The following is a 13,071-nucleotide window of genomic DNA, read 5'->3' as shown; positions in this document are numbered from 1 at the left end:
AGCTTAGTTTGCCCTAATAAAGAAGTATTGTATTCATATTGGGCCAGGAGAGGGTTGGGTTTGCATTAGAGGAGTCCTGTGTGTGTGTTTGCTGTTGCCCTCCCTCCCCAGCAGCTGCAAGCAACCTGTTCTCTTTCCCCAGGTGTTAAAGCCTTCAACATCCTGTAGGCTCGCGGCGTGAGCTGAAGGGCAAGAGCAAAAGAAGCCACTGGAGGGGATCTGCCACCCTGCTTGAAGAACAGAGGCTGAGGAGAGCTTCACCTGACAAAAACTGGCCCTCACTGAGCTACTCTCCTCTCCTCTGCTGGCAACTTTCCCAGATTAAAAATCGGAAGCTAGGAATTATAACTTTGGGAAGTACAGTACTTCACTGTTTTAATCTGCTCTTTCTTTTACTTTGTGATAACCGGTGGCAACCTTTAAATGGGAAACAAAAAACGTGCGAGAACAAGCCCAGGGACAGCTAAACACAACAAAGCACCTAAACAACTTAAAATTGACGAATTGTTTGCCTTTGAGGAAACCGTGAGTATCCCAGACTCAAATATAGTGTTTTCAATTCCTACTGCTAATAGTTTTTCAGCTTTGGATATAGAAAATGAGCTTTCACTTGAGTCCGCGGAAAACTCTGGCAGTAATTCCTTTGTGTATCAGGAAGGAGTGTCCTTGGAGTCAAATGGGATAGATAAGCCTGCTTCCGAGAATTTGCTCATTACAGAGAAAATACAACATACTGAACAGCAATTATACCCCTCAGACTTTGTGACAAAACAGTGCCTTTTAACAGCTAACACTGTTATTTCAATATATGAACGGCTAGAAAAAATTGCCAGACAACTTGAGGTTCTTAAACTCTCCTTTGATACTTTTACACAAAAGCATACAGTTCAACTTAACAGTACAGGATCTAGAAAGGAGGAAAAACCGGGAAGCAAAAAGACCACCTCAAATGATTCTAGTGCCAGTTTACTAGTAAGTTCAAAGGAGCTAGAAAAAGGAAATTGCAACAGGATTTTACAAGCAAATCAAGTTATGCTGCAAATTGCCAACAATAGAATAAACAATGGTAGATGGAGGTCGCATGGAACTATCAGGTTTTCTTTGAGCCAACTTCTACATATACATGCACATAGTATTGATATGACGGCTGTAGAATGGCTTCCTAGTGTACCAGCATACAAGAGAGTTATGGTAACATCCGAAAAGTCTACAATTCCTCTCATGCTGATGAAAATGAAGCATTTTTTGTCCAATTTCCAAATAACATCAAAGAGAATTTTTCTAAATCTAGTTATCGCTCCCTTAATTGCCCCTAAGTATAGCAGTGGGATGATTTCAGAGGAAAGGAATACCTGCTCATCAATCTCAAAAGAAACTCCTAGCAAGACTATACTGCATCCTAACCCAGCCAAAACTTCAAGCACCGCAAGAGAGAAGCAGTCTTCGAGCCTGAGCGAACAAATTATTAATGAAGGAAAAAAAGACATTGCCACTAGACTGGAAGATGTAAAGAACATAATGCTAGCTTTTAATGACTTGGCTGAACCACTGGTGAATCTAGAATCTATGGGGGATGTTCCTCATGCCGAGAGGAATATGGATGGGGGCTCTATAGATGCCCTATTAACAACGAATGAGAATGGTTGTGAAACTACAATTCTAGTACAACCCTTGGAGCCAAATAATATACCCTCTCCGCATGAGTTGACTCCCAAACAAAAAACCACTGCTCAGACAGAATCGTTGGAGATGTGCGACATTACAGACTTGACTACGCCAGTTTGACAACTAAACTTAATATCTTGGAACATTATGGGGTGGACAAATAAGTTTCATGATGCAAATTTTGCAGAGTACTTACAAAAATTTAAAATTCTTTGTCTACAAGAGACATAGGCCCCTGAAACTAATTTACCATCTCTCCATGGATTTCAATCTTTTTCTCTCCCAGCTATCAAGACACGTCTTAGAGGTCGTGGTAGCGGAGGCCTTACTATATTTATCTCAGTTGATTTGCATGTAGATATACAAATATTGACTACTTGTTGTCCACAATATATACAGGCCCTACTTATTAAGAGTAAACATTTTGGCTCTCTTATTTGTATAAATGTTTATTTCCCACTTAGCTTGTCAAAAAATGTAGGCTCTAATAGTATTTGGAATAGTCTATCTGAATTTGTTCTTGCCTCATTATTTGTTCTTCTGTTCTTTATACTCCGAACCAAGAACCAAATTTTTGGAATCTATTCTATATCAACTACACTTCAATACCACTTCAGAAAAGATTTTCTATCTCCTGTCTGACACTGACTCTAGGGTAACGCACAAAGTAGCTCTTTTTGCCCTGGCAGCAATGAAAATTCAGGCAAGATTTATTACTGAGATTGTAGTTGACTGTGCTGGAGATGCTCTTATTTAACTACAAATTTTATATCCAAATTATGCTTTTAATTGTACTGAATTTTATCCTTTTATTATGTATGATCTGTTTGTGATTATATGTAGTATTTTTATATTGTTGATTCTACATAGTGTATTTATTCTGTATGCGAATGGCCTATGGCCTAAGCATTAATAAACTACTATATTCATATTGCCTTTTCCTTTTCCCCCCTGATGTATGATAAAACAGTTGTGGGGGAGAGGAGAGAAAATGTGTCAGGATATGCTGGAAAAGCCCCAAAGTATGCAATTTGTAACAATGTTACAAAGGAGTACAGGAGGTGTTATGGAGAACAGACCAGGTACAAAACAGACTTGGGCTGTACCAAAGACTAGTCACCCTGAGTGTATGGCTACCTGTGATCTTATGTACGTACATGCAAACTGAAAAGGAATAAGAGCTCCATCACACCTACTTTTTTTACCCAGTTCCCATCCGCTGTTTCCCCCTCTGTTTCCTTAGCGAGCTGAGCGCTGGGCACTTTCACGTCTGTGCGTTGTTGCGCTCTTTCAGCTCATGTATCTTTTCACCTGGAAGCGCTACGAGGCTGGCACAATCTCCCACCCAGCCCTCTACTTTCTCCTTTCCCCTGCAGTTAATTTTTTTAAAAAATTGTTTTTATTTCTGCGCAAATACAATTAATACAGCAGCCTGAAACTGTGCATTAAAACAACACACTACACTTTCCCCTAAGATCACATTAAACAAACTCCAAGGAAGGGAGGCTGTTTGTAGGAAGCAGGTGGGAAGCATGGGCTGAGACTGTTGCTGCCCCTTGGCTTGGGGAAGGTTTACAGGAGTGAAGGTTTGTTTTGCTCCTTTCAAAGGGTGGGCAAAGGAACAATAATTTTAACTAATTTCTTTTGTAAAAGTGGTCAGGTCCCCTCCTTTGCTCTAAGGTAATCAAAATGCTTACATCCGCATAATTTTAATTGTAAGCAATTAAAAATGCTTACATCTGCATAAGTTTTAAAGATAAAGGGATCACACTTGGCACAGTGATAGCTCTTAAGATGGGCTTTAGCCATGCCAAGTTTGAATCAGATTGGTTCATCCCTTAATGTTTAAATTCCCCCCTTACACTCTTTTCCTGATAGTTCACCAGTGCAAAAGTTCACCTGTTTGCAATTGTGAAGGATCTATTTTAAAGCTGTGCATCTCCAGTTCATAAAATAGAGATCTGTTGTTCCCTTATTCAAGAGTAAATCCCATTAATTTCAACTGCACTTACATACAAGTCATACTAAAATCCCATGCATGCTTACCTTTGAGTAAACCCCATTAAACCCCATTCTGGCAAATGCAATTGAATGTAACTCTGGTAGACTAAAATGGTGTAATGATGCAATGGTGTATTTAAGGGATTACAGAATTAGGGAATGTCAACCCTTTGCATGTCCATGGACTGGTCAACCTATCCTTGTTTCAACAAAGTATTGTTGCACTGTAAAACTTAGGAGGAAGGGGGAGAGAAAAAGAATACCCAATGCTTTCCCTAGGATCCTTATAAGCCAAATTGGAGGACCGAAAGTATGATGGACTGACTCAGTGAACTACAGGGGAGGAGGAGCGAATGTGCACTACAGCTCAGTACTGGGCACACTGGTGCCTTGCTCCATTTCTAAAAAAAACCCAAGTCTTTAACTGTGAAGCTTCGCAGTTCTTTGGAGGGGTGAGGGTGAACCACCACCACCACCACCACCACCACTCCTGTTCCAGTGCATTTTCCATATTTCTTTTAAGGTGAAAATGTACCCCTGGCCATGCCTACTCAGGAGTAAGAATAAAGAGTTAAATGGGACCTCTCTCCCTCCCCCTTCACGGTTCAGTGGAGAACTGCTGCACCCTCCTCTTTTGTTAGCGAGACCGCCCTTAGACACACACATGCCCCCCCCCCCCAACAAAGAATGGGATGGTCAGATAGAATGCAACAAGAGCAATATGTGGGAAGGAGGAGCGCTTTTATTTCACAGGGAGGGAAAATAATACAGACTTTCCTGCTCCAAAAAAAAAAGAGTCATGGAAGGGAAGAGGCTAAATGAGTGTAGGACATGGACGACATCATGTGAGTCATGTGAGTTGCAAAATTGCATACCAGGCATGGTGAGTGGCTAAAAATCGCTGGTGTGATGGAGCTCTGAAAACTCTAAATACTTTTTGTTCCCATCCTGTAGACAGTTATAGAAGTCTCAGTGATTCTCTGGATGTGTTCGGATGACACAATAGTCAACTGTGTGTTAATAGTCAACTCCACGGTTGACTATTTATGGGGCACTGCTCACACGATATGATCAACTGTGAGTTGACTATTAACTAACTGTGCCTTGACTGGCTCATCACCCTCCCACCCCAACCCCCTCTCTGTCTTCCCACCAAATAGCAGTGCTTTGCAATGTCTGCGCACTGACAGCTCTCGAAAGCAAGGCAGAGAGAGAGAGAGAGATCCCTACAGGGAGCTGGGTGAAGAAGGGCCCTGTTTCTTCTGTGGTGCCAGGCATCGGCAAGGGTGGGAGGGGGCTGGGGTGCCCGAACCCACTTCCAACCTCCCCCCATGCCTCACACCCCTGCTGACTCAGAAGAAATGGGGCACAGCTGAGAAGAAATTGGGTGGGGGAGGGGTGGTAAAGACCCAATTCCCTACATAACCCCCCCTACGTGCCAGGGTGTGGGGACACCCACAAGGGTCCCCCCACTGGGGCACCCCTTATCTCCCCCACCCCACCCTTCCCTACCTCCAAGTAAGCCATTTCCCACAGAAGGGGGGGAGGATTTCTCCCGCAGCTTGACTTTCAAGCGACCCTGGATGGGGCACTGTGATCCGTGGCTGTCCTTGCCACACAGCCCTCCCTTCTTCTCCCTCCCTGGCCATGAGGAACTCAGCTGCAAAGGCTTTCTCCTACAGCTTGATGTTTAAAAGTCGAGCCACTGGAAAAATCCTTCCCCTCCTGCCACGCCCACCCCAATCTGTGACAAAAGGCTTGCTTGGAGGTAGGGAGTTATGGAAGTGACCAGATTTCCTCCACAGGGCACCCCTTTCCCCCATCCCTCCAAGTAAGCCTTTATTATATTTCTGAATGATGTTAACTACCATAAGTACCTTTTATACCATAACTACCATAAGTACCTTTTATAGTGGAAAGGTGATAAGGTCTAGAAAAGAAGCTGGTATGTTGGGTGGGGAACTTCCTCAGGCTAGAGGTACCCTATGCCTAGTTTAAGGTAAAAATGAAGAGGACGGTGCCAGGACAGTCCGTTGGGGTTTAGAACTGCAGACATATGAAGAAAAACAAAATAGCACAGAAGAAGAAGAAGAAGAAGAAGAAGAAGAAGAAGAAGAAGAAGAAGAAGAAGAAGAAGAAGAAGAAGAAGAAGAAGAAGAAGAAGAAGAAGAAATCCAGGCTTAGTAACAAAAGTCATTGATTGTCTAACATTAAGGAGCAATTCTTTCCCCCATTTTCAACACTGTAGAAATCCAGATGAAGATGAGAAGCCATGGTGCTATTTTGTCAGAGACAACTTAGTGTCTTGGGAATACTGCAACATTACATCATGTGGTAAGTAATGTTTTATTCATGGGATTCAATTTGAATTACACTGTTGAAGTTAATGAGTAAATGAAGAAGGGGAAGCAAAGACTAATTTTTAAGTTGTTAAGTATGAAGTCAGAGTATTCCAGAGCAATAAGTGTTGGTACAGTAGGTTTCTGGACCCAGCTCCTACCCAAGTTTTCCTCCAGAGGAAAATACTGAGAAATTGGGGTTTTATGAGGTTGGGGGTATTGTAGCTCTGGCTTATAGGGAGTATGCATTCTGATACAAATACTTGAGCTTGGGACACCATTCACTTGTATTTGCAATATGGCTCCATCTGACATAGAATGTAACAGAACGTAGAAACCACATGAGACAGGTGGGCTCATAAGGGAAGAACATGTTGGATAATGATGGAATGGGACAGCACCAAATAAAAGTACAAGATAAGGGCTAACTTGTTCTTTGAGCTCTCAAAGCAGTTAGTAGGAGCAATCGCAAGGGCCACTCTGGGCACAGAGCTAATGAACAGCTCTGGATGGCTGAGGGAGCTTTGGTGCAAACTAGGAATATGCACCAACCACAAGATTTGGTTCAGACTTCAATTTGGTAATTTAGAAAACATCCCAAATCAGCATGGAGTAATTTGGGGACTGTTCACTTTGTCTCCATCCAAATCCTAATCTCAAAATCCAAATCTTCATGTTTCCCATCGACTGTCATTGGAAATTAATAAACAGACAGGCATTTTCTTATTTTTGTCAGAATTCGATGGGATTTGCAGTCATGGCATCTCTTTATGGGGGATTATGCCTGCTAAATCACATGCATATCACACCTGCATGTTTGCCCTGTTTTACCCTCAAATGATCCGCCCTCGTTTCCATAGCATGGGAAAGCCTGATCAACTTACATCTTTGCGCTCTTATGTTTCATTCATCAATAATAATAATAATAATAATAATAATTTATTTCTTACCCGCCTCTCTGATTGGACACCTTGCCTCTCCTGCGCATCAGCCTATTACTGTTCTTCCATTGAGATGCACCCCCCCCAGATCGCCTCTGTACCTCCCCCTACAGTTCATTGGTTGGTGGTAGTTGGACACCATGCCCTACCTACCTATGTGGTTATTCCCTGTTGCCTGGGCTACATCCGTTCCCTATACCCTGCCTGGAGGCTTATTTATTTATTTATTTATTTATTACATTTTTATACCGCCCAATAACCGAAGCTCTCTGGGCGGTTCACAAAAATTAAAACCACAAAAAACATCCAACAGGTTAAAAACACAATTACGAAATACAGTATAAAAAGCGCAACCAGGATAAAACCACACAGCAAAGTTGATTATAAGATTAAAATACAGAGTTAAAACAGTAAAATTTAAATTTAAGTTAAAATTAAGTGTTAAAATACTGAGTGAATAAAAAGGTCTTCAGCTGGCGACGAAAGCAGTACAGTATAGGCACCAGGCGGACCTCTCTGGGGAGCTCGTTCCACAACCGGGGTGCCACAGTGGAGAAAGCCCTCCTCCTAGTAGCCACCTGCCTCACTTCCTTTGGCTTTGGTGCATGAACATATTAAAGTCAGACGCAGCCTTTCCTTTGAGTAAAAACCATTGAACAGAGAGAGACTTACTTCTGAGTAAACAGAAGTAAGACCTCAGAAATAAGCATGTGGTTGCAGAGCACTTATTTCCAGTTTGCTGTTTTTAAGACTTTAAAAAGAAAGCTTCTGAGTGACCACACTATTAAAAGTCAGTTCTGTTAGATCAATGTTCTTCACCCAGGAACGAGATCCAATCAGCCCCTAAGCACGACTCCACACTTCCAGCGACAGAGGGTTCAAAAGCGCTTTATTGATTAGTAATCAAGGTCTGGTCTCTTGAAGGCGAGCAGTCAGACAGAGAAATTAGGAATTCAGTACAGCATTTGAAGCCTGCAAGGGGCAGTTCCCAATAGCAGTATGAGCCAATCAGAACGTAACACTGGAGCATAGCTAATTTCTGTTAAACAATCCCCTTTGCTCTACTCTAAGCAAAGTTACTGTAAGCTAACTTTTGCACTGAAGCCGAGGCTATGTTTTCATTAGATAAGACAGACACAAGGAGACATCCAAGGAGACACTCTCGCATACGTAACATTTCGCCTGCTGTATAATGGCTACTTCATAGCTTCCTTTAGAAAATGGAATGAATGAATACCTTTATTGAATAAGTCTTCTGACCATTTCAAAAAATCACATATCATTAAAAACAAACAGACATTACTTAAAATTTATGATTTAAAATTTTAAAACAATATACAGTTCGTAATTAATACATTATATATGACTAACAGTTAATAAGACCCCGCATATATTACAACGTTTGATAAAAACTTATTAATTAATCCATTTTTTCTAATTCTTTTTTCCTTATACTGGCTGCTTTAAGAGCGAAGAGAGCAACCCTCTGGGTCACAAAATAGTTAGAACCACGTAGGAGAAAGGACAATTTATCCTTGGCTGACCAGTCTCTCATGCGTATTAAAAACATAGATAGATAATGTTCTCTACATTTTGAATATAAACAACATTCAAGTAAATAGTGGGCTAAATCTTCTATTTCAGGGTTGCCACATATGCATAGTCTATCTTTCAATGGAATACCTTGGAATCTACCCTGTAACATCATTGTGTCCATCAGCTCGAATCGAAGCCGGGTAAAGGCTACTCGATGGACCCGTTTCATATCAAAGAACAAATATTTTTCTTCTTTAAAGTGGAATTTTGTTCTGGCTAGCCATTTCATGGCCCTTGATTTTGACACTGCAGCTATATCAGTCTGACTTCTAATGTCTGAGATCCTAAGTTTAACGGCATTTCTTATGTTGGTATTCGAAATGCTAATTGCCTGCAAACTGAAGCCATAACTTGGTAACATCTTTGTAAATTTATAAAGCCAGGAAGTTTTTAAAGGTTTGGCCATCTGCTCGAGAAGACACATCTTTGGAAGCCTGGCCTCATTCATTGAAACTAGCTTAAACCAATAATTAAATAGCCTGCAATGTATTTGGTCTAAAACAGCCAAGATACCAAATTCCGATCTAAGCACATATACTGGGCAGGCAAATGCAACCCCTAAAATCATACAAAAGAAACGGTTTTGGACCCTTTCTATTTCCCTACTTTTAGAAAAGCCCCAGATTTCAGCCCCATAAATTTGTATCGACAACACTTTAGCCTTGTACACATTAATAACTGGCAAAAGAGAACCAGGATGTCTATAATTCAAGAGCTTGTTCAAGGATTTTGCACACACCGTTGCCTTTAGTTCATTTCTTTTTAACTGCGGTGCCCAAGAACCTGTGGAAGTAAAATCTAAGCCAAGATAGATAAATGAATCCACCTGGTCAATTTCATTTGAATCCAAAACCCACTTATATCACTTCTTTTTCTTTCCAAAGACTAGCACTTTTGATTTCTTACTATTAATCGTTAAATCATTTCCCCTGCAATATGAACTAAATTTTCTCAGAAGCCTCCGCAAACCAACCTGTGTGGTAGAAAACAAAATCATGTCATCCGCATAAAGGAGGATATTCAACGATTTATCCAGTATCCTTGGCATATGAAGCTCTTGGCTGTGTAGTGTGGAAACTACATCGTTAACATAGAAATTAAAGAGGAATGGCGCAAGAATACAACCCTGACGAACTCCTTTACTTGTGGGAATGTCGTTTGTTAAAGCTTGGTTTACCCCGGTTCTAACCTTTAAACGGGTATCTGTATAAAGGATCTTTATAAGAAAAAGGAGTCTCTGATCAATGTTTGTTTTAGCCAACTTATCCAGAGAAGACTTCTATTAATTGAATCAAAGGCAGCAGTTAAATCGATGAATGCTGTGAAGAGCTGTCCACCCTTTGAGGTATATTTAGATATCAAATGAGATAATGTGAAACAATTATCAATAACAGACCTTCCCTGCCTAAAACCTGCCTGCTCTTCTACCAAAATGGCATTTTGTTCCGCCCACTCCTCTAATTTTTGGTATAAGAATCTAGCATAGATTTTTGCAGGGATATCTATTAAACTGATAGGTCTATAGTTGCTGGGGTCTCTGCGATCACCTTTTTTAAATAAGGGAATTATTATGCTATGTTTCCATCCATTAGGTATATGACCAGTATTACTTATATGAGTGTAGAGGCCTGCAAGAACAGAAGCCCACCAGTCAACATTGTCTTTGAAAAGTTCTGGCGGCAAAAAACTTCTCCAGGGGCCTTATTATTCTTTAACATGAGAATGAGAGGCTTTATTTCTTGTTTTAAAATTGGAGGACATTTGGGAAGGGCATCAATATCTTCTGCAACATTTATTCCTTCCCCGTTTGCCTTATCCCTAAATAATTCGAAATAAAAGTCTTCCCATACTTTAGCAGATACAGGAATCTCTACACTATAATTGTCTTTTCCAAATCTGGCAGATACCATACGCCAAAAACTTGCTGAATTTTTGTTTCTGGCCGCCTGTTCCAACTCTGACCAACTTTTTGCATAATAATTAATTATCTTATCTATGAGTAATTTCTTATAATTTCGCCTAAGCTTAAGCATAAGCACATGTGCTTCATTGTCCAAGGAATCATGAGCAATCCTCATTTGTTTTCTCACTCTATTCCTTGAATCTTTACAATCTGCATCAAACCAAGTACTTTTTATATTCCTCAGACCGTTTCTACTGACCCTTTTTAATAACCAGGGTTTAATTTGTGAACAAATTATTTGGTATGCAGACAGCACAGACGCAGTGTTTGTGTCCAAAATGTTTTGCTTAGCCTAAATGTTTGCTAGAACTGTGATTTTAGAAACTGCTTTTTAGAACTGCAAAAATTAGAATTGCTAGAATTGTTTTGCAAGGCCTTGGTGTCTTGGTGTCTTGAAGGGGCTCTCCTTGTGCCTTACAAGGGACTACCCAATGCGTGTAATTTTTGTCTACTCTCTGGTGGCTGCACTTTGAGACTATTTAGAATCATAGAATAGCAGAGTTGGAAGGTGCCTACAAGGCCATCTAGTCCAACCCCCTGCTCAATGCAGGAATCCACCCTAAAGCATCCCTGACAGATGGTTGTCCAGCTGCCTCTTGAATGCCTCTCTTAACAGATTGGAGAGAAAACTAGGTTAATTTTTGAATTTGGTTCGGGTTTGAGGTGGACTCTTCTTGCCATTGGAGGCTCTATTTTTGAGGTTTTTCTGGTGTGAACGGGTTGCTTGTCGGGGGGCGGCAGCTGGTTTGCAAACACAGTGTTTTCTTTGTTGGACTTTGCTGCTAGTTCAGAGGACGGGGCAGGTTTTGCTTCGCGCTCTTGAGAGCTTTCTTGTTGTTTTGTGCAGCATTCTTTAACAGGCTTTATATTTTTGGTTTCTATTTCTGAGCATGCCATAGGAGTTTCTTTACAACTTGGCATGGCAGAAACATTCAATTGGGTTTTCTCTTGAACTTGAGATTGAATTGGGGGAGCTTTTAAAACTGGTTGTTCTATGGGCTTACTTGGCTCTATAAGTGAAGCTTCAGTTTCTCTAGCGGTGCACTAGACACAGCAAGAGATTGCTTAGGAGAGTTTGGGGGGGCAGCTACAGTATTGCTTCTCTCTGTAGCTAAGGTTTTAGGGAGAGTCTGCATTTCTGTTTGCTTTTTTGGGGAGTCCAGAGACTCCTATGGCATGCTCAGAAATAGAAATTGGGGATATGGAACTTGTTGGAGAGTGCTGCGTGGAACGGCAGGAGAGTTCTCGGGAGTGTGGGGCAGGGCTTGCTTTGTCTTCTGAACTGGTGGCAGGGTCTAGTGAGGAGGGCATTGTGTTTGCGGGCCAGCTGTTGCTTCCTGGTGGGCGGCCTGTTCGTGCCAGAAGGGCTTCGAGGGTGGAGCCTCCAGCGGCAAGAAGAGTCTGCCTCGGGCCTGAGTTAAGTTTGGAAATTGGCCTGGTTTTCTCTCTAATCTATTAAATGGTCTCAAAGTGCAGCCACCAGAGAGTGGACAGGGGTTGTGCGCATTGGGTGGGCCCTTGTGGGGCACGGGGAGAGCCCCTTCAAGACACCAAGACAGAGCATAGCATTTGCCTAACTAAAGCTGAGAGTGTCCTTAGCTTGCAGTCCAAAGAATGGAAAGTAAAGCCCCCTGACTATAAGCCTTTTTCAATTGCAATTACTCAGTCAAGCTTTGCACAAAGAGCACCAGTAACTTTCAGAGTAATTGCTTTAGTTTTCTTTATTCTAGGCAGCCATGCAAGTATGTTTAAAGAACTGGTTATTCTTTAACCATGCATTGGTTATTTCTCGGCAAATAACCATGCATTGGTTATTTCTCGGTTGGACTACTGCAACCTTCTTCTCACTGGCCTTCCTTCTTCTCACATCAGTCCATTGGTTTCTGTTCACCACTCTGCTGCTAAGATCATCTTCTTGGCTCACCACTCTGACCATGTTACTCCACTTCTGAAATCTCTTCATTGGCTTCCAATTCACTTCAGAATCCAATATAAACTTCTCCTGTTGACCTACAAAGCTTTTCACTGTCTAGCTCCTACCTATCTTTCCTCTCTCATCTCACACTATTGCCCCGCTCGTCCTCTTCGCTCCTCTGATGCCATGTTTCTCGCCTGCCCAAGGGTCTCTCCTTCCCTTGCTCGGCTTCGTCCATTTTCTTCGGCTGCCCCTTACGCCTGGAACGCTCTTCCAGAACATTTGAGAACTACAAGTTCAATTGCAGCTTTTAAAGCTCACCTAAAAACTTTTCTTTTTCCTAAAGCTTTTAAAACTTGATTTTGTTCTGACTTTTATACTGCCTGTTTGGTGCATTCTCTTCCCCTCCTTATTGTTTTATTATGACTTTATTAGAATGTAAGCCTATGCGGCAGGGTCCTGCTATTTATTGTTTTACTCTGTACAGCACCATGTACATTGATGGTGCTATATAAATAAATAAATAATAATAATAATAATAATAATAATAATAATAAAACGTACACTTTCAAAACCTTTTCCAGGTGGGGCCTCACCCCCCTTTTCCACTCTTCTGGTCAAAAACCATGCCAATGAACTTCTTCTCTCTTC

General features: G+C 41.4%; 1 protein-coding gene across 1 annotated transcript in view; it reads left to right on the top strand.

Moving 5' to 3' along the window:
* HGFAC (HGF activator) overlaps positions 1–13,071 on the top strand; it is a 91,337-nt gene that overhangs the window by 21,504 nt on the left and 56,762 nt on the right. Inside the window, exon 6 of the mRNA XM_063135891.1 lies at positions 5,915–6,000. Coding sequence (XP_062991961.1) covers positions 5,915–6,000 — 86 coding nt within the window. The remainder of the gene's footprint in view (positions 1–5,914; positions 6,001–13,071) is intronic.

The sequence above is a fragment of the Elgaria multicarinata genome, chromosome 10, assembly GCF_023053635.1.
Source record: "Elgaria multicarinata webbii isolate HBS135686 ecotype San Diego chromosome 10, rElgMul1.1.pri, whole genome shotgun sequence".
NCBI lineage: Eukaryota > Metazoa > Chordata > Lepidosauria > Squamata > Anguidae > Elgaria > Elgaria multicarinata.
Note: the sequence above shows the minus strand (reverse complement) of the source record. Positions and strands in the feature narration are given on the sequence as shown.